This window comes from Micromys minutus (assembly GCF_963924665.1).
Source record: "Micromys minutus genome assembly, chromosome: 17".
NCBI lineage: Eukaryota > Metazoa > Chordata > Mammalia > Rodentia > Muridae > Micromys > Micromys minutus.
Window position 1 is genome coordinate 10,634,289 of NC_137952.1, and position 22,668 is coordinate 10,656,956.

General features: G+C 47.3%; 1 protein-coding gene across 1 annotated transcript in view; it reads right to left on the reverse strand.

Moving 5' to 3' along the window:
• Positions 1–22,668, reverse strand: part of PRR5L (proline rich 5 like) — a 78,323-nt gene that overhangs the window by 49,922 nt on the left and 5,733 nt on the right. Inside the window, 2 exon segments of the mRNA XM_080931713.1 lie at positions 6,712–6,792; positions 8,174–8,454. Coding sequence (XP_080787839.1) covers positions 6,712–6,792; positions 8,174–8,337 — 245 coding nt within the window. The 5' untranslated portion in view covers positions 8,338–8,454.

The window sequence follows — 22,668 nt, forward strand, 5'->3', positions numbered from 1 at the left end:
GCCACATCTTGTTAAAGACCTTCCTGTCCCCTGAAGACAAGTTTCACAACTGCAGCACCAGGTATGAGATCAGGAAGAACCAGATGAGCTCAAAAGACAGACCTCATGGGTCTGGTCTGGTGGTATACTTGTCATTAATCAAGTCATAAAGGACTTGAGAGGCAGAGCCAGACGGATCTCTGATCGCCTAAGACTAGCCTGGTCTGCAATGTAAGTTCCAGGTTAGCTGGAGCTACACAGCGAGACATGTCTCAAAAAGAAAGAGGTGAAAAGAAAGGGAAGGAAAGGGAAAGAAAATAAAATCGTACCTTAGTTCCACTTAAACTAGGGTTTTAGTTTTAAAGACTCCAGCCCGTTGACGACACTCACTCCAAGATCGTTTGGTGAGGCCATACCCAGGTGCATCCGGCCGGAATGTGGCCTGTCCCAGCACTACAGAACTCTAGTGTCTTCTGACAACATGGAAGGCTGGGTTTAAAGTCCCAGCACTTCTTGCAGAGATGGCCCCAGTGAGTTGGTCCACCTGTACTCTCATCCACACAACAGGAAGACAGCATCCAACTTCCCGGCCTGCCACTGTGTGTGGTGAGAAGGGCCTGGCACATTCTGCTCAACTGGTACTTGCTACAGCCCTTGCCTCAGGGAATCATGCTCCACACTGGCGTTGGTGCTATTAACCACTCTTTGGGTGGGACTTAGGCTCCTCCTCTTCTCAGCCCCCTGCTTCTCCCAGCTTCCACTATGTCAGCAAGCTCAGACAGATGGGAACCTCTAAGGTGGACTGCCCTCTGGGATTTGAGCACTGGAGTCCTCAGATGGAAGTCTCAGCTCAGACTGGCCAGAGACCAGCACATACCAGAGCCTCTTCTTAAACATCTCTGCGGTTCCCTGTACGCCATTACCTCCCTCCCCAAGAACAGAAATGGTGTGACTGGAGAGAGGAGGAATGCACATTTCCTGCCTTGGGACGGCTGCAGATAACTCACCTCCAGCTTCCAAGAGCCTTACCTCCGAATGCTTATTTTTGCAGAGAAAGAGTCCTCCCTAGGAGCTGAGGATATAGGGTGAGAACCAGACAGACAGTTCTGTCCTCACTGTGCTGTACGCCTGACTGCCAACTGCCCACCCCCCAGATTTCAGTGCCTGCCCAGAAATGTGTCCAGGACCAAGCAGAACCCATCACAAAGTGAGTAACAGCACCAAGAGCGCTCTGCCGACGCGCCCCAACCCAGGTTCTCATGAGAACCAGTAAATGGTAACTTGGTTTTCTCACTGTTCCAGCTCTTGCTGGAAGAGTTCTGTTTCCTAAGGAAGAATGTGATCCGCATCAGGACTCGGCCACTCCCGTCAGGGCTGAAGCTGCAGTATTAAAACACCGTATCCAAGCTTCAGAGAATTCAGACAGAAAGGTGTGCAGGCTGAGCCAGCACAGTGGACACTGAGGACTGGCAATCTGGCCAGAATAATTCTATTCAGTAGTATTGCTTTTGGGGATATCGAGTCATGTTCTGCTTCCTAAGGCCGTTGCAAGTAGAAAATATTCTGATTTATGGTTTTCATAAGGATAAAACAGATGCCTTGACTTTCATTTGGTGGAAAACTGGCTACTCTGTTTCAGATGAACTAGTTACTCCTAAGGTCTGGAAATACTTGTCTCTAAGTGTAATATTATGCTTTATAACTTGGCCACAGTTGGAGTAAAGTTCTTCCCTGTATAACTTCAAAGGCTATCTGCAAAGGCGGTGTCTCCAGTGACACGCCTTTAAAGGAAGGGCCAACATCTGCAATGGCTGAATTCTAAGATCCATTTACACAAGCACACCTGCTTTCTGGCTCCTGCACACCAGCTCCTACTTTCAAGCATCCATCTCTCCCAGGTGCATCCTGACTACACCGCTACAAAGGGAGCCCCGAGAACCGTCATCAAAGTGCTGTTGTACAAACATGAGGACCTGAGTTCAGATCCCAAGGCCCACAAAGAGCTGAGCGTGGTGGCTTGGGTCTGTAATGCCAGAACTGGGATTGGGGTGGTTTCACCCAGCTTAGTCAAATAGATATAGCCTAGGTTCAGTGCCCCCCTACCCCCCAAAAATAAGATAAAAGCCCTAACGTGTGTGTGTGTGTATGTGTGTGTGTATGTGTGTATGTGTGTGTGTGTGTGTGTGTGTGTGTGTGTGTTGATATGTGTATCTGTGTATCTCTGTCTGTGTGATAGAGGCCCAAGGAGACCAGGAATAAATAAAATTAATAAGATGGAAAATAGGCAAGGAAGGCACTTGATTTCGGTCTCTACCCAAGCCTCAAGTGTACACACAAACAAACAGACACAGATATAGACACAGACAGACACATACAAGAGGGGGGAGGGGCAGGGAAGATGGGAAGGTAGAGAGGAAAAAGGAAGGAGGCCAAGCCTGGCCAGGATCAGAGACCCAGAGGAGAGAATTAAGCACTTGGTGATCATCAAAAAGATTTTTACTGCTTGGCTGAATAAAATGGAGAACCAAGAGAGTCATTTCCTCTGAGACTTGGTCTCCACCGAAAGAAGAAATAGTTGGCTGTCCTTGTAAGGACTCAGCCTCACCCAGACTCCAGTTCCAAGCGCTCTCTCTGAGCAGCCCATTCAGATCTCAAGTTCAGAGTGAGGTCAGCTCATATCCAAAACACTAGGGAGATTCTCATGCTGGTTTTGTCCCCAGGACAACTTATCGTTCGGTGTTGTGGGCTCGTTCACGGCATAACCCCCACTTTCCTAAGCACTCATCACAACAACTTAGAGAAAGCCGAACATTCACTGAACATTTCTTTTGTATCAGAGTCTGTGCTACGGCTGATTAACCCTCCCAACTGCCATGAGGTTGGTGCTATGATCACCCACATTTAATGAAAGGAAAAACAGAAAATTTAAGCAACTTCCCCATTCTCAGGCTCTGAATCCAGTGCCGTCTGGCTCTCTTATACCGAAGCATTCTATTGAGCCTAGAACTGATCGCCACATAGTAGGACTGACAGAATTAACCGAAGAGTGAGCCTGGAGACAACTCAGCCTTCCCTCCCAACACATTCTCTTTGCAACATTTCTGTGTTGTCCACCTTTGCGCCTTCCCCATCCCACCAAAAGTATGGATCGATCCTGCAAACAGAACTTAAGAGAAGAAAAAGTCAAAGCCTGCGTCCATGAGGACGTGGGAAGAGCGGCACATCCACTTCAGTGCTGAGGTTATGGGCAGCTGCGTGTGTCTATATATACCTGCTGATGCGGAAGCATGTTGACAGGCTTGCTTCATACAACCAAAGATGTCCAGGTGTGGTCTTTTGAGTGAAAATGAACTTCATAGGTTTGTATGTCTGAATGCTTGGTCCCCCCAGTTAGTGGAACTATTTGTACGTATTAAGAGGTACGGCCTTGTTGGAGGTGTGCAACTAGAGGTGGGCAGGCCCAGTGTCTCTCCCTCTTTTACTTGTGATGTAAAGCTCTCAGCTACGGCTCCAGTGCCATGCCTGTCTGCTTCTCATCCTGACGCTCATGGACTAATCATCTAAATTTTTAAGCGATGTCCCCCCTATCCAAATGTTTTCCTTTATAAACACCACCTTGATAATGACGTCTGTTCACAGCAACAGAACAGTAACTAAGACACCAGGTCACTTATCTGCCTGCCATATGTTTCCCATTGCCTCTGGGTTAGAGGGTTCTGTCTCCACTCCAGCCACTAGGTTAAAGCAGCCAAAGAACAAAAATACCAGAGGCAAACAGAGGCCCAGCTCTGTCTGCCATGGTTTACTTTAGGCTCAAATCCCACCTGGGCCATTATTCCAAACCTCAACCACTGTAGTTCTCACCAGGCTAAGATAGAGAACCTTTGGTGGTATCCTTAAACTGTACAGAACATCTGTAGGGGTACTATTTCTCCAGAAGAGAATCAGAACACAATAAGTGATTGGCTCACGGAGGACTGGGGGGGGGGGACAAAGGAGAAAAAAAAAGCCGAGAATATAAGTTCAACTATCCTCCCAATAAGAGACTTCTCCCAAACACCACAACATGGTGCAGAGCAAGATTTGGCTGTGTGCTGAACTATGCACACACACACACACACACACACACACACACACACACATACATACACACACACATACACACACACACACACACACACACACACACACAATTCCTATGTCTAAGCCCTCATGGTGTGATGATGATGGGGCCTTTGGGAGATGCTCAGCTCTAGATGGCTTTTAAGGGTACAGTGCTCAAGGTACATTGGTGTCCTTCTAAGGGACCCCAGAAAGCTGGCTTTCTACCTTTGGACATACAAAGAAGAGGTCATGTGAGTTCATAGTGAGGTGGTGAGCCCAGGCTAGCCATCATCAGAAACAAGCTGGTCAGCACCTTGAACTTCTGGGATCAGGGACATAAAGAAATAAACTTCTGTTCTGTTGTCAGTGCCACTCTGCCTGTGGTACTTCTGACAGCAACCCGAGCGGACTAGTGTGGATTTCCAGATGCAGGGTCTCCGGCAGGAGTTCAAACCTAGATCCACCTGTAAAGTTATGCAGGCCACGTGTTTTCTCTAATGCGTGGTTTTCTTATATGTAAACTACATGATGAAGAGACAGACATGAGCGTGCACAGTGGGTGCCTCAAGTTGTCTAGGACACAGCACATTGTTACCACAACAGAAATGCCATCCCACAGGCACTGTGGCCTTTCTTTAGTGAGGCTTTTGGTCAGACTTGGAACAGAGTGTTTTGTTTGGTCCACACCAAAAGCTTAGAAAAATTTACATTTTTTTTAAAACCAACATTTGAAAGTCAGGTACACCATTTAAAAAAAAAAAGATAATTTAAGAACTTTTTTAAGTGTAAAAGAGCTGGGCACTGTGGCTCATGCCTTTAATTCCAGTCCTCAAAATGCAGTGGCAGGAAGACCTCTGTGGGTGAGAGGCTAGCCTGGCTAGCCTGGTCTACACAATGAGTCCGAGGGAAGCTGGAGCTACACGGTGAGTCTGAAATGATTTTTAAAGAGATGAAAACATGAAGAAGTTTTAAATAAAAATCTTAACGGAGCACTGCTACATGCTTAAGCCAGCCTCCCCTGCAGAAGACCCCTTGGCATGCGGTGGCTTCTTGGTTCCCTGGGCTACAGGGCAGGTGACATCAAGGTTGGCTCCCACCTTTATAGCTGCCCACAAAGATCTTTGAAATACAATGTCAGGATCTGTCTCCTGAGGTGAGAAACAATTAGCACATTCCCGGTCCACTGACTTATTTGTTTATACTTATTTATTTATTATTCTACAGGGAGGGGTGGGGGGGCTGCGGAACCTCAGGAAAAGGCCAGGAACTTAGTACTTGGAATAAGCTGGGCTTTTTCTTGCTAGTCTGTGGCCAATGACCGGACTTTGCCCCTGACACATACCTTCTTAAGAACTCACTTTCCTTTCCTGTAAAACGAGGCTTTGGGTTAGATGGTCTCTTTTGTCTCTTTCCCCGTTTATGTAACTGTGACACGAAATTCAAGTGCACAGGAGAAATGTAACACAGCTGTATGCGTATGTGCTGCACAGGTCTTAATGGAAACAGAGCTCTTCAACACCCCACTGACCTTAACCCAGACCTTAATTCAACATAAACAAGGCCTGAACAATGGCCTTGTTTGTTGTTCTGCCCACTGCAGGGCTGTACTTTAGCCTAGATGTTATGCATTTAATGCTCACAGGGGAATTAAAAGGCTAGCTAATTCAACCTCCTCACCCTAGCTAAGCCTGGGGCTGTCATTTCACCAAGACACAAATCCAACTGTACCACCACCCCACCCCCTCCTGCACCCTCTGTATTTAGGTTTCTTTCAGTTCTTTGCTTACTGCAAGCACGGGACTGGTGCACTTGTTAATTCTCCTACCTGAAGCCCCCTTCCCCTAACACATCCTTGCTGACCCTCAGATCACAGCTTAAGCATCAACTCTATTGCCCCTTGACTTCCTGGCAGGACCAAGTCACATTACCACATGTTATCTTATCAACTATGTCGTGATTGGCTGACGAATGAGCGTTTTCCCATCTGACTGTTCATTCAGTCTGGGGATGGGGCTCAGCTGACCGAATGTTTTCCCACTGTGCCGGGGGTCCTGGGCTTCATCCCCAGCATCTTACAAACCAAGGATGGTAGCCCACACTTGTCATCCCCACACTCTGCGGGTGGAGACAGGAGGGTCAGGCATTCAAGGCAATCCTCAGTTACACAGTAAATCCGAGGTCATCGTGGGCTTGTCACAAAATAAACATACAAACAGACAATAACAACAGAAACACACGGTTCACATATGTCTGCTCCAACACTTGGTTATCAAGGAGGTACTCTAATATGTATCAACAAGTCTTTTATTAATAGCAATAAGTCTCAAGTAATCTGGCTCCAAACACTAAGTCATATTACCTAATGCAATGATTAATGGTTGGGCAGATCTCAATTAATGTTTATAGAATTTGTACCAGCCCCCACCTATCAACCTGTACCCTCAGCACATGTGCATTATATCCATGGGCATAGGCAACATATCAGAATGAGAAGTCTAGATGGTGAAGGTCTCAGAACACAGTGACCAGAGGCGCAACAAGGACTACGCAGAGCTGTGGGTCTGGGAGGTGGGGAGGACCCTATGTACCCTAACAGGAGAACAGCACTGGTTTTGGCCAGCCAAGTACCTGATGCTTTCGTTCAGTGCATACAGCTCATTGCTCTGCAAGCCGCCCCCTTTGAAAACGTTGATCACAGCCGTCTGCACACTGCAGAGAGACAGAAACACATCCCAGTTAGGTGATCTGCCTCCAGGGGCCATATTTTCAAACAACCCAACAGGAAAGGTCACAGAAGAGCTGGGAAGCCTAGGACATACTCTTATTAAAGTTATCTTCTCTTCCTTTCCTTAATGTCCCGGAAGTACAAAAGATTGAGGAGAGCGAGGCAAAAGAATTCAAAGGTCTCAGAGGTCACCCAGGGCTTCTTCCCTAGACCACATGGAGATGAGCAATAGATCATCTCTCTGAGAACTCCCATCACTGGGTTCTGCAAGCATCCGAAAGCATTCATTGCCAGCAGAAGCTGGCCCCACCTGGGTTCTTACAAGGGAAGCCACCATCTCAGAAAGAAATGGCAACTGCCTTTCTAATAGAACTTTCTGTGGCCCTGCCTTGTCCCTTGATCTCACCCCAGAGAGGGAAGTATATTGGCATAGAGTTCATCTCTTAAAGGGTCACAGTCAGGGCTCAACTCCATGTTCTGAAGGACCAAGGCCTGAAGCATCAGCAGAAGAGTTTATTATAATGTTGTCTGCGCTGAGGAATTTTACAAAGGACAACAATCCTCAGAATGCCAGAACATTCCAGGCAGCCCTCCTGAGCTTCATCAGCTGACTGTGCCTGAAGGCCAAGAAAGTTCAGAGATGCTTTCACTTATCCAGAGCCCAGCACAGATTTGAAAACCAATAGCCCACCGACTTTTAAGGCAGTACTGATTTGCTGATTTGCTTGGGGCTTGGTTCACAAACTTGGCTGGACAGACTGCAAAGCTCATCTGCCCCACGAACCAGTGGCTCAGATGAAAGAGTCTGGCAGATACCACTCACTGAGTTTTGCACAGAGACACACCTAAGTTTCCCAAGGGGGAAACGGGTGATCTGAGGCTACTGGAAAGACTCTACACCCTTAGATACTCACCCAGTGTAGGGTGTTAGGGGGTATGAACAGTAACTGTAAATTCTATTTTTAATAAATTTTTATTTATATGAGTACACCATAGCTGCCTTCAGACACACCAGAAGAGGACATCAGATCTCATTACAGATGGTTGTGAGCCACCATGCGGTTGCTGGGATTTGAACTCAGGACCTCTGGAAGAGCAGTCAGTGCTCTTAACCACTGAACCATCTCTCCAGCCCAGTAACTGTAAATTCTAACCCGATGATCCCAGGCTGGTAAAACTGACTCTGGCAGGCCAGAACTCGCAATGAGCTACTTTCTCAGTATGAAAACAGGGGCACTTGCCCCATTCATCATTGGTACCATGATCAGATGTCATGAACAAAGCTCTCAGAGACAGCAGATGCTCAGCCCACCCCCAGATCACCCCAAGCCCCTCCCTGGTGGTGTTGGTCCCACAAGCCCTTACCTGTTCCAGGCAGAGTTGGAACTTAGCTGCAGAGCCTGCCGGGCAGCCTGAAAGCGGGGCAGCTCACTGAGCACAGGGGAGCTCATAAATCGTGGTCTAGGCCGGCGGAAGGAACCCATCTTGTAGAACTCAATGGGCAGGAGGGGAGCAAGGCCACGGGTCATAAGTCCAGGTGAGGATTGAACTGTGTCTTGAGGACCAGAAGCTTCTGGCCACCCACAGGGAAGGTTTCTCTCCGCACTGCTGCCTGGGTGTCTTAAAATCCGAGTCTCAGCCAACACCTGAAATGGGAGACAGCCTTTATTGAGAACCTGGCTGAAAACTGAAGGATCCTGGCTAGACACTCTAGGTAAATGATCTTTAAAATCAATGAAGACACAAGAGACTCCATTGTGGCTGAGGCTCCCACGTGTGTGTGTGTGTGTGTGTGTGTCTGTGTGTGTGTCTGTGTGTGTCTGTAATGGGCATGGAACCCAGGGCTTAGTATATGGTAGGCCAGTACTTTATGCCTGAGCTACACACCAAACCCTAAGAGAAAGCTAGCATTTGTGAACACCTCAAGAAGAAGGTAAAAGCTCCTTTTCCTTGGCAATAAAGACTTTCTACCCTCTGTCCCACCAGCCATGTCAAGGGACTCCCCCACCCACAGGCATTTTACTGTCCTTTTCCTGCCTTCTCTGTGTTAATCCAATCCGTCAGAGCACATTCACTATTCGACACAGATTAACCACTGTGTCAAGCACTCAAAACCTGGAGGGCCCAGACCCTGCCTTCCAGAGACTCATACTCTGTGGGAAAGATGACAGATTCTTACAGACCCTGTCTATTCAATAAACACTTATTGAGCCTATATGCTCCAGGCACTGAGGTACTGGGAGACCGTAAGATGATGGCCAAAGGACTGTCTCATGTCCCATTCATCTGTCCCATGACCCTGCCCCAGGCTTCATGTCCTGCTTGTTCCCTTTCCCAGGTCTCTGAGCTTAGTTTTGTTATCGTTTGCCAAATTATCTTCCTTTTGCCCTATGCATTTCTAAGTCCAACCGACTCTGCAAGTTGAGTCCAATAATTTTGCTCCTGAGAAGGAATAGGTCCAGGCCAATAATCTCTGCCACTGAGAAAGCTAAAGCAGGAGAAATCTGAAATCAAAAAGCATTCCTAGGATACATATCACTGTCAGTTCAAGACCAACCTGAAAAACTTAATTAAACCCCCAACACAAAAGAAAAAGTAAAAAATTATAAAAAGTGTTCACTAGACGACTCGGCAGATAAAGATGCCCGCCACCAAGCATGACAACCCAGAGTTCAACTCTCGTGATAAAAGGAAAACCAACTTCCAAACTGGTTCTCTGACTTCCTCAGTGCACTAATGTGCATCTGTGCATGCACACACACATATTTACATTACGTAAACAAACCTCTGGTTTAAGTGAAAAGAAGTCTGGGGATGTAACTCAGTAGCAGAGTATTTATGCATGCCTTAAGCTCTTCAGGTCCAGTGTCCAGTTCCATGCTCTCAAACAAACACACACGAACACACACAAACACACACACACACACACACACACACACACACAATCTCATTACTTGTGGCAAATCACAAGGTGCTTTATAGTGTCTGGTGTTTACTCATAGCTTGTCAATGAACTTTGGTTCTGGGTTTCAAGAATTAACTCAGCTCCTTTCAAGTTGTGTGACTTCACACACACACACACACACACACACACACACACACAGAGAGAGAGAGAGAGAGAGAGAGTATAATGTTCTTAGGTGCTAATGTACCAACCTCGAAGGACTGGGGAAGGATGAAATAAGATCAGCAGACATGCATAGAAGAGTTCCTGGGTATGAGGGACAGCTAGCTCCTCCCAACGCTCTTCTCTAGGCACATTTGGACCAACCATTGTGATCCTCTCAGCAGACAGAAGTATTACAAGAAACAGCAAACATCCACAGGTGCTCTCCCTTGACAAGATTTGGTGGATTTGTCCAGGAGAGTGGTTGCTTGTTTTTGATTTTCTAATACTTCTGGCCAAGTGAACTCAGATAAATCAGACAAGAGACCAATGGGGGAAGAAGACGAAGATCCTAGCTTGGAGAATCAGCCTGCGGGTTGGCAAAAAAGTCCTTCAGCATTTGATGGACAGGGGAGGGACCCACAACCAGCACCATGACAGTGACAATGCAGCTTGGCAGGGAGGTGTGGGGGAGGTACTGGTGGCCAAGTGCTGGCAATGGGCCTATTTATACTGGATTCATAAGACCAAGCTTCCAAAGGAGGATGGCGAACTTCCTTTATAGCAGGAGTAGAAGCAGAATCCTGCCATTTTCTTGAATCCTTTGCCTGGGAACCCTGTGCACCGAGCAGATGAACAGTTATCAGAATTGGCCAATAAAATGTTGCAGAAGCCTGTTATATTCCAGAAAGAATTACAACAGGTATCAAGACACCTCAGAATCAGATGAGGGAACGGCAAAATAAAACCATGCGTCCCTCAGAATCCCGACACTTGTCAGGAAAGGTCTCTCTATTCAGACAGGATGCATCCCTGGGCCCAGCTTTGAAAGGCCTGTGAAGTGCGACTCATTGTGTAATTACCGGATATTAACTCACTTCGTGAGGGCCTTTAATAGAGGCAATGAAGCTCCCACCCACTCAGGGGCACTGGAACAGAGAAACAGAAGACTTCAGAAGCCACACTGCCGGGGGATTGCACACATGCCTAACTTCTCTAGGAGCTGAGATACCAGAGGATAAAAGGAGGCTCCTGCCCCCCCTCCCCCCCCATGTCTCACTACAGCTCCCAGGCGCATTATCTTAAGCTATCTGAGCATTCCATACACACTCAAGGCAGCCCCGGTCACACAGGACAGCTCCAGCAGCATGGCCCTCCCCCTTAAAAACAAGGGTAATTTTCAGCCCAAAGGACAATCAGTGATCACAGTGCCCGCACCCAAAGTCGAGGGTCACACGAAGCAAGGAGTTCCTTCTGACTTGTTTTCCAGCCCCCAAGCTCTTCTCAAATGACGACAGGATGAAGAGCGTATGTGGTCCCCATCATCACTCCTTGTCACAGAGTCAAGCAACCACATGGAGACCGTGGGAGGAAGCTATGGGATGTGCTGACAAGGGCCAGAAGAAAGGTTGGTTGTCACACCCTGCTAATGTGCTGGGCCTTCAGGCACAGGCTTGTCCTGACCCAGAAATGACAAGTCAGAAATGACAGGACAGATGGGGCCTGAGAGTACAACCATTTAGAACTAACAAATGTGGAGCAAATGAGCAAAAAAAGACTTATCCAACGACTCCAACCTAGGATCAAGCACAAACTTGAACATTCATTCCCCTGTGTCAGACATGAGACATTCCGCAGATCCAGGGAGGCCATGAGCGTACTCAGGCCTTAGCTTATTGTTCGAGACAAAGGTAGAGCTAACCATGAACGCACACAGGCACCTGCCTGAAAGGATGCTGGGTGCTGTCATCAAGGTGACTTATTCAGCCCTTCCAAAATGCCATCTAAATTAGAGAAATTAGGTAACCAACCAGCTAGCTAGAGGGCACACAGTTAGCTAGAGGCAAGTCACTGACAGGTGTCAAGATGGGCCTGCCTGTCCAGCACCTCACCAATTGCCAGTTTCTACTTTACTACTGCACTGAATGAGGCAGGGCCCCAGAATCAAAGCTACTGAGTTTGAAATGCCAGTCGCCAGCCTTTATATAAAGATTTAAATCTCATGCCCCCAAGAGAAGTACACTACCAAAATCAACTCCACAGCCACACATGATTGGGACAAGAGGAACAGAAAAAGGACACCATAAGAAAATGCAGACGGACAGTCAGTCAGACAGACAGCCACCCTTACCCACTGCATGAATTTGGACAAGGCACTTGATCTCTGAAGCTCACTTTTTTCTCCCCAGGAATAACCAACAGTAATTTAACGAGTAAATACTTGTAAAGCTCTCACTGAAAATAATAGCCTGGGACATACCAAGACCAACTTCTCAGCACAAAGGAGATCTATTTGCAGCCGAGGGACAAAGGACTACCTCTGGATAGAGGAGACAGATGTCTACAGGCCACAGCTGTGGACAAATGGCAGTTTATAAAGGGAAAAGGTGGGGGGGACTCTGTGTTAGGATGAGTTGGTTTGTTCTGATTGGGCATGTTAATTAGGGCAGCCAAAAGGGCGCTTTTGATTTCTGGACTTCAATACTTTGGCAGCGGAGCCTTGTTGGTCACCCTGATTTTGGGGATATATTCTAATGGTTTAGCAAAGTGAAGGGAATGGGGACAGAGGTACAAGGCACAATGTGCTGAAGCCATGTTTGCCAGAGCCCTATTCACTCATAGCAGGGCCTGAGAAGTGGTGAGTGAAACCCAGTACCGACCAAATCAATGAAAGAACAGTGCTTGGCATCCTTTACAGGTTGTTCAACCCACACAGCAGTGAGAGGACAGCAAAGCTTCCCTCGGTTGCTGGAGGCTCAGCACCTGCAACACATTGCCCCCAGCTAAGACCCCGACCCTGACACTGTCATGGAAACGGACACTGTCTCTTCAGGCCATTGGGAACTCACAGCTTCTGAATTTCACCCAAGCCTAGGACGGGGATGCAGCACAGTCAGAAGAATACTGCCTTGGCATGCACTAGCAATGTTGAAGCCAGTGCAGTCATGTCTGTCTGTAATCCCAGCTGTCCAGAGATGGAGACAGGAGGGTCAGTAGTGCACAGGGAGTTCAAGGACAGTCTGGGCTCCAGGAGACTCTTTTCTATAAACAAGTAAATACATATTCGTACAAATAAACATATCACACCCAACCACAGGAAGCAGACAGTACAGAGGGTCCACGTTTTATGAAGAAATTGAGGCAGAGTGACTCACACTCACCCTTAACAAGAACTGAGCCAGGACTGGGGGGTTAAGTAATCCAGAGCTGGTCAAGAAAGGCTCTACTTTTAAGCCTGACTCTATCATGCACCAGCCCAGGTGATTGGTTTTGGTCTTTGTCCTTAAATATTTCAAAATGTTCACTATAATTGGCCTTTGAAAAGCTGGAGGGACACAGAGTTGCCTCGGAGAGCCACAGTCATGCCTGTTTATTTCCATGGGACAATAAAGAACATATTCAGTATTTTCAACACAAGGGCAAGGCCTGCAGTATTGAGGCAAGCTCCCTGAAAGCTGAGAGCTTGCACACTCATGCTGAGCTACACATAATAATGCTACCCATGATGCTCCGTAGCCATGTGGTCATTCAACACTGAACATGAGGTTTGCGCAGCTGAGGAGCGGATTTTCATTTTAACCGTGTGTCCGTGTGTACAGCTGCAGTGGTGTGCACCAGTTGTGGATGATCGATCCACAGACATTTGTTCTTTGCACGATGACCACTTATGGGTTTCTACATCAACCCATCTACTGTGCAAAAATGCTTCATGGTGAGGACTAGGGTTCACTAATGTCCAGCTAAAGATATAAGTCTATATAAGCAGTTGGATACTAACTCTGTTCAGTGTAAACTGGTAGAGTTCACGCTTGAGGCCTAACAGTTCCCCAGCTGCGGGCTTTTGACCAGATTTATAGTATTAGGATTGTGTTTGACCCTATGGAGTATGCCTGAAATTCGATCAGAAAGTAGTTTGTAACCCCTAAAAACATTCATGTCACGGTCGTGGTAACCCATGGTCATATCTTGCCAAGATAGCCAATACTGTGGCTCACAAGGTTCCTAGTTGCTGATGGCTAACCGCCTCACTTTTCATTCCAAGAGGCCAGCCTTGGCCAGTCAGCCCCAAGGTCTGCCTGTCTTTGCCTTCTCAACACTGGAATTACAGGCGCACACCAGCACACTTGGGCTTCTCTGCATGGCTTCACAGGAGCAAACTCAATTATCTATGCTTGTGTGGCAAGCACCTCACTGTAGGACAATTCCCTAGCCTTCACTTCACATTTAATAGCCACACTTTTTCAAACAAGGGTGACTAATTCTTTCTTCCTTGGACTACACTACAGAAGTCTCATATCACCATGTGTTGGTCTGCTTTACTATCAGAATGGCAGCTGTACCAACCACGTAGGAAATCTCACATTTCCCATGGAAGGACATTTAGGAAGACTCCAGGATTCTGGGACTGCAGAGGATGAATTCCTTTGTAGGTCTTGGGGTCTTGATGTGTTTCAGATGGCCGGATCTGATGGCCTCACTCTGTGGCTCTAACATCCACCCACCAGTTCAGAAATAGCACACAGGAAAAGGCTAAAGGAAGATGTGTCTGGCTCCAAAGGATAAACCACCGCAAGGCTATGTCACTCCAGGGTATGGATCGCAGGAGATGTCATCATGGTTCCTCCTGTCACTCAGAGGCAGGCACGAAGAATGACTGAGGATACCTTCTAGACAAAACTCTCACGCAGCCCAGGTTGGCTCTGCATACACTAGAGCTGAGGCTAACCTTGAACTTATAAGGCATCTTCCAGGTGCTAGGGTTACAGGCATGTGCCACCATGACAGGTTTGTTTTTAGGTCTTAATCCCCAGAAGTCATAAGTATTCCTCCTACAGCAGAAGCCATGATGAAGTTAAGCTCTTGAAAGTAAGTGATTATCCAGGAGAGGTGGGTTCTACACTCGGTCCAGGCAGCCTCAATGGTGGGGTGAAGAACACAAAGAGAGAGCAGAGAAGACAGACAGGCTGCACAGCAGAAGATGGGAAGACAGAGGCAAAACTGCCATAAGCCAAGAGATGCCAGGAGCCTCTCAGAATCAGGAAGAGGAAAGAAACCAGCAGTCTCCCAGAGCTTCTGAAGGGAATATGGCTCCAGATACAACTTGATTCTGGACCTTAGCTCTCCAGAACTATAGGTAAATAAATTTCTGTTGTTTTAAGCCTCAAGGGTTGTGATAACTATTACAAGCAGACACTAGAACCTAATACTTACTGCATGCATAGCCTTGGACTATCTGAACTAGTGTCAACATCAAGAATCAGGAATATCAGGGAGAGTTTCCTTAGTGAGATGTTGTGACAGACAGTGAGGTCGGCTAGGTGCATGGCATGGTTCCTATAACTGTCCAGGGATAGTCCGGGTGGGGAAGAGCCAAGGTTAAAAAAACACAGACAGGAGGTGGAGAGGGTGATTGGGAGAGGGAGCACCTTCATGGAAGCAAGAGGAGGGGTAGCAGGGGTGGGGTGGGGGATAACATCTGAAATGTAAATACAGAGAATATCCAATAAAATAATTTTTTTAAAAAAGGCCCTAGGCAAATGACTTAGGGCACGTATGAGGATCAGGTGTGGTGACAAGAAAGATACAGAAGTGTCTGGTAGGTGACGCCCATTGTTTATTTGTACCACCACCACTATCATCATCACCACCACCACCATCATCACCACCATCACCACCACCACCACCATCACCATCACCACCACCACCACCACCATCACCAACATCACCACCACCACCATCACCATCACCACCACCACCACCACCACCACTACCACCACCACCAACACCACCACCACCACCATCACCACCACCACCACCACCATCATCACCACCACCATCACCACCACCACCACCACCACCACCAACACCACCACCACCATCACCACCACCACCACCACCACCACCACCACCATCACCACCACCACCATCATCACCACCACCATCACCACCACCACCAACACCATCACCACCACCATCACCACCACCACCACCACCACCACCACCACCATCACCACCATCACCACCACCACAACACCATCACCACCAACACCAACACCACCACCACCACCACCACCACCACAGAGAGCTCAGGTCTAGTGTCTCGCTACATTTCTCTTCTGAAGGACCACGTTACCCAGATTGTCATTTAACAATGCTTTGACTAGGTAGATTTAAATGCTAAATTTCAGTTCTCTGCACAGCTGAGGCGCTAGGTCCACCAATCACTGTAAGGGTCACAGAGCCCCTGGGAGGCATTTACTGGCCTGGCTCTCAGGGTGCCCCACATGGTTTCTTAAGCAAGCTCTTTACCCAAGGCTCATGTTATCCCCTTCATTCCCACAGATGGCAGGACTGGGGTTTGGGGACAAGAAAAGATTGTGGATAACATATAGAAGGTACTAGACATGGGGATGGGAGGTACAGAGACAAGGGTGGGAATGAGAACGGGGCTGGGGTACCAGCCCCAGGGATGGGGTTGAAGAAAGAGGGCCAGGGTAAGGATGGGGGTGGAGATGAGAAAAGGGCCTAGGAATGGAGATGGAGCATGAAGCCAAGGCTGAGGACAGGGTCTGAGGACAGGGGAGTGACAGGGACTGTGCCCACCACTAGAAGGGCAAAAAAAGACAAACATGCAAATGAAATCCACTAAGGTTCCAGCCTGGCCTCTAAAAAAGGAAGTAGAATCGTGACACAGCAGCTTAAAATAAAGAAGTGTGTAGCTGGTAATGACTGGAGGCTTCCAGGAAAAAGCCACTCTGAGTGTAAATAACAAAGTCAAAGACAGAGCCACCCAGTCTGATGTAACCTCCCCGAACAAGAGGAGAGTCTAGTTCCCCGGAAGACAGAAACAGCTCATTTCACATGCTCCCTGGAGCTCAGCGGCTCCTGCCTTGCATCCCGAACACAAGAGCCAGTGTCTCTCTGCAATGCAAGGCCTCCCCAGGACTCAGCCCCTCATCCACAGTCATGGTTACTCAGCTGACCCACCCTCTGACTTCAGTGGGACTGCCTTGGTACAGAGGACGGAAATGGCTGACCTACTGACCAGGGCCCGCCAGACATGGGCACTTGCTATGCATCCATCTTCCTCTCAAAGACAGACGGAGGAGCAGTGACCTGCTGGTGGTACCTGTTGTGCTGGTCAGCTTCCTGTCAATACAAGCTAGTATCTTCTGAAGAGGGAATATCAGATAAGGTCTCACCCCCATCCGATTGGCTTTGAGGTAAACTTGAAGGACATATTCTTGATTGAGGATTGATCGGGAGGACCCATCCCACCGTGGGTAGGCCACCCACCTCCCAGGCACATTGTCCTAGGGCATTTAAAGCAAACAAACAGGCGAGAAGGAGGAGTGAGCCCTGAGCGAGCAGCAGTCCTCTGAGGTCTCCCTCAGCTCCTGCCTCCAGGTTTGTAAGCTCTAAGATAAACCCTTTCTTTCCTTCCTATGTTGGTCACAGCCTTATTCACAGCAGCAGGTCACCAACAAGGACACCTCTACTCACATGTGCTCAATCGAAACATGTCACATATTTCATACCGTGTAGCAACCCAAAGCCTGGGAAAACCCTTGCCCTGGCTCCTCCGGGGACCAGGAATCAGGGTCATTTACCATGTCTGTCACACAGAGAAAGCTATGGTGGTACACAGTGACAAACCTATCTAAGGTTACACACCTACGAGTGTGCAAGAATCCAACAAAGAGACCACAGCATGCACACACCATTCATGGCACCTCGAAGACTTCCCAGAAGTTCTGAGACTGAACTCTAGGCCAACCTCTAACACTCTGGCCTCCAGCCCCTGCATGCCAACTCACTGACCTGTGTTAATTCCGACATCACCATCAGGGCATTCCCTGGACCCTCTGTGTAAAATATCTCCCACCCTGTTCTCCAGGCTCAGACCTGCAATCTATATCCTCTTCTCCCCTTCACCCCTTGATTAATTCTCATCACCACCGAAGAGCCTCCTCCCCACCACCTTTGTGGTCTTATCACAATCAGCCTTGTGAACACATGCAAATTTTTACTTTTGAAAGGCCCGTGTTCTCACCAGCCACTGCGTATGCCATGTGTGATGGGTGCTGTCCAGGGAGGTTTGGAAAGAAAGAAGGCTGACTGCAGAGCTGTGCATATGTCATTCTGCCCTTGCCATAAAACAGCCGGGAGGTCTGTTTTATATTTTGCTGTAGAGCATAAATGGATTCTAGATCCCTGGGCCAGACACCAAGCACACTAGGTCCCCCAGAGCCATGGCCGGGCGGCAGTCACACCAGTGAAGTCTGTTTTGTGCATGTCTTTCTGTGCTTCCTGAGTTTGAAATACAAATCGGGATTATTTATTTAAATAAACAAAGACCTCAACAGTAGCTCCTACATCGAAGAAAAAAAAAAAGACAAACCAGGAAGAAAGGGTATCTTCTGATTCGTTAAAAGACAGTGCTCAGAAGGTGGTTAAAACCAGAACTTGGCTTTGATTGAGATGGTACAGGGCTAACAATTACAATCTTTTGTTTGTGTGTTTGCTCACTCCATTTTCTTCACAGGTATGGGTGCTCTACAGCAAGGCTGCTGCGGGTAGGAGCCTGGGGCCAGGAGTAAACGCTGATGGAAGGAGAAATGAAAGATGAAGAGATGAAATAATCTCTCTCTCTCTCTCTCTCTCTCTCTCTCTCTCTCTCTCTCTCTCTCTCTCTCTCACACACACACACACACACACACACACACATACACACACTGTTGTTGTTTTGTTGTTTTTGTAACATGCATCAGAAGGCAGTCACTGAGCAACACAACCAGCTTGACATTAGGATATTAGCCCAGTTTTACCTGTTCTTTCCCAAGAGAAGGCCCAGGATTTGTGTGTGTGTGTGTGTGTGTGTGTGTGTGTGTGTGTGTGTGTGTGTGTGTGTTATACTCACATGGCTATGTGAATGTACATGCGTGCACATGTAAGCAGAGGGCAGAGGAAGAAATCCCTGCTGGTGTCTGCTTTTATCCCTGTCCACCTTGTTCCTTTAAGTCAGAATCTCTCTCTGAGCCGGAAGTTTGCCATTCTGACTAGCATGGCTGGCTATCAAGCACCTGGCATCTGCCCGTCTCTTTCCTACAACGCCAGAGTTAAAGACATCGGCAGACTTGAACTTGGGTTCTCATGTTTGCACTGATTCATCTCCTCAGACCTCAGATTTTCTTAAATGTGATTTAAGAAAAAAATTTTTTTTCAAACTGATGACTACTGATTCAAAAATACCAAGCCAGCTGAACCCTTTAGAGACCAAACATAAGTTTCTGTTTTATCCCTTCATAGTCTATAGAACCCAGCATTCTCAGACCAGGACAAGCCACCTCTGTCCCCATGGTCTGTTGACTTTATCAGTTCACTAAGGGTTTGAAAGAAACTCCTCCCATTAACCAACATTTTTCTCTGTTTGGCTAGCTGCGTGGCCACCTACTTGTTGACCCTACTCAACAGGAGGCACTCTGAAAGACCCCCCACAAGAGCTTGACTCCCCCAACATTGCACAGCCCTCAATCAACCTCAGCCTATGATTGGCTACAACCCACGACTTCGTCAAAGTTCACCTCTTAATTCCATTTCTCTGTCTGAGCACACCAGCACTCCATATTCCACTCCTCCACAAAAACACACCAGCCTCTGTGCTCTACACAAAGATGTAAGAAGACAGTGTGAGTCTACAGTGCTCCAGCCATCTCATAGAAATACAGCAAAACCCCCAGGCCAACAAAAGAAACCAAATCCACACTCCAGGGATGCGCCCAGGCCCATCAGATGAAAAACAGGTCAGGAAGAAGCTATTACTATTAAGAGTGGGATTGTCACCCAGTGGCCGTGGCACATGCCTTACATCCCAGTACTTGGGAGGCAAAGGCAGGTGGATCTCTGAGTTCGAGACTAGCCTGGTCTACAAAGTGAGTTTCAAGATAGCCAGGGCTACACAGACAAACTCTGTCTCAAACAAATTTAAAAAAGGAAGAAATGACAACTGAAAAAAAAAAAAAGAATGGAATTGTTTCATCAAATAAAATGCCTAACATGACTCATTTATTGTCATTATTGCTATTGGTTAGATTAACGTCACTAAAATCTGGTTGTGATGGACTAGGCCTCGATTTACATTTATTATTGTCAATAACTTCCACCAAAATCCAGAGGCTGCCTTTATTAGATTATTGACTGTTTTATGGTCCCTAGGTTATAGAAGGAGAGAACAAAGCACGGGAGTCACTTGTCCCCAAAATAGAAAACTAGCAAACGTATCCCAAAGAGAGATCCTACAGGACCCCAACATCTGGGCTCCCAAACCCTCAACTTCACACTTGCATGTGTTGGCTGCAAAGTCTGCCAAGAAGCTGAACACACCCTTCACTTCCACCTGTGAGCCTCACCAGACTTTCTACCTGGTCAACTCTCCCAAGCACTTGGCAAGCCGAGGTCCTAGTTTCTCTGGTTTTTTCTCAGTCTGACCAGTCCTTTAAGGCAAAGGCTCCACCTGTGTCTTACACTGTCACCTGATACCAATCAACACCATTGGGTACCCTGAAAGTACCTAATAGGAATGTTTCAGAGGGGCCAGAAAATTCTCCTCACTGCTGATCAGCATGGATCCATCTAAGCATTCACATCATCCAGGGGACACTGGAGATCAGGACCACGTGGGCAAGACAGACAATGGCTCCTGCAAACAACATGAAAAGGGCGCAACAGGAAAGATGAGAACTCTCTCAGCACTTGCTGGGAAGCAGAGACTCTACAAGTCCAAATTTGGATACTCTTCTGCATCAGAGCAAGCAGAACACAAGCTCAAGGGTTGACCTCGGTTCAAGAGAGGTCACTAACTGCATACAGGACTCAGGACCCCGGTAACTCAGTTTCACCTACAAGTGAAACTAACCTATATGACGTTACTACTTGGATCAGAAGCCCACTGTATAATTACCACAAAACCCCCCTTTTTGGTGCAAGTTAAGTGAAACTGTGGGAAATAGCACACTCCTCTATGCTCACCTTGACACCCCAACTTAAACATCAAGTTTCTCGGAATGCACATGGTTTGGGTGTGGCCCATGAATGTCATCCACATTGATTTTGCCAGAAAGTCTAGACACAGGCAGTAGCGGAGACACACCATTATGGAGCAAATTACATTTCTGACACATAATATATATAAAACACTGACGGGTGAAGGAGCAGTCAAATACTACTGCCAGGCAGCAAAGGCACTCTGAAGTACTCGGAAATGTGCTCCTCATTAAAGGTGCTGCTTTTTCAAAAGTCTGTCCTCTCTCAGGGATAAAAAATGCTTTTCCTTAAAGAATGAAAAGAACGCAAGTTTCTCCCCTGGTAATAGGTCAGGGAGAGCAGAGCCTCGGTACAGGAACAGAACGGTCTCAACGGAGTCATTTCACGGAAGCCAAAGTCTGTGTAACCCAACGCACTCCAGCGTATGCCAAGACCTAAGCAGAAGAAGCCACCGGGCCAAAAAGAAGACTAAAGAAACTACTCACAGCGAGCCCAGGGTCTGTTAACAGCAGATCCGATATACCTCTGACACCTTCGAAGTCACTAGTGCATACAAGGTCCGTGCTGGACGAAGGTATAATTCACCAAGCAGCACATGGTGGAACAGCAAGACTGCAACAACTTTTTCAGAATAGGAGGGTCTAATTTTAAACATGAATTGATAATGTTTGGAAGTCCTAAGTTTACATTTTCATACTAGGGTTGCTTATAGTTAACTGAAACCATGAATGGCACCACAAGTAAAGGGTGACAGAGCAGATAGATTCCTGGACACTCTCCTGGGGAATCTGATGCGGCAGCCCTGAAGGCTAGGTTTCCCTAGATGTCTCGGGCATACATCTAGCACTGATAAGATGGGACTAGGCCAACAATCTAAACTAAACTGACAGCCGCCAGCTTTCTTAGGTAGTTGTCAGCATGTATGCAAATACCACTGTGGAGGACGGGGCAGAAGACACCATCGGGTATCTAGTGAATAGAGGCCATTTACATCCCACAACACCACAAGACCTCTGTGGTTCAAAATGTCAGTAGAGCCAAAGAGGAGAAACCTTGCTTCAGATACCAGAGTCTGGATGAAAACACTATGTTCTGAAGTACTACAAGATTGACAACATCCTGAAGTAGGGCATCAGTCCAGGGCCCCATGAAAACCCGTTGGATCCACAGATCGTAGTTTCATAGGATTTTCATGTGACCCCCCCCACATGTAGCAGCTACCTATGTATTAAAACATCCCATCAAGGAGAAGGGCTAAGAAGCAAGAAGTAAGCAACTCCCAGTAAGATACTGAAAGTCAGAACCTGCTCCAACAAACTTAGATGACCAAGAAAGATGGCTAAGAATAAGACTGTCCACCCGGTCAAGCTGCCTGACTGTTATGAAGAGGATGTCAAGGTCTCCTGTGTTGGGACAGGCCTTTGGGAATGTAGCTGTCTTTGGGTGGTCTGTGCTGTAGGTGACCATAATGAACTCACTGCTTCGCCAAGCTGGACTTTGGAGATATCGTTACTTAACTCTGTCATTGGTTCCCTCTTCAGGTGAATAGGCATTTATTCACATCTTCCCTAGAATAGTAGCATATAAGATCTCTGTGGACTTTGAACCCATCTTGGATGACCCTCTGTAAAAGGTCGGTGTAACAGGTTTGCAAACAGGAAAGGTGAAATCCAGAACAATGGGGAAGACACTTGTCCCTGGTCAGTTCTCT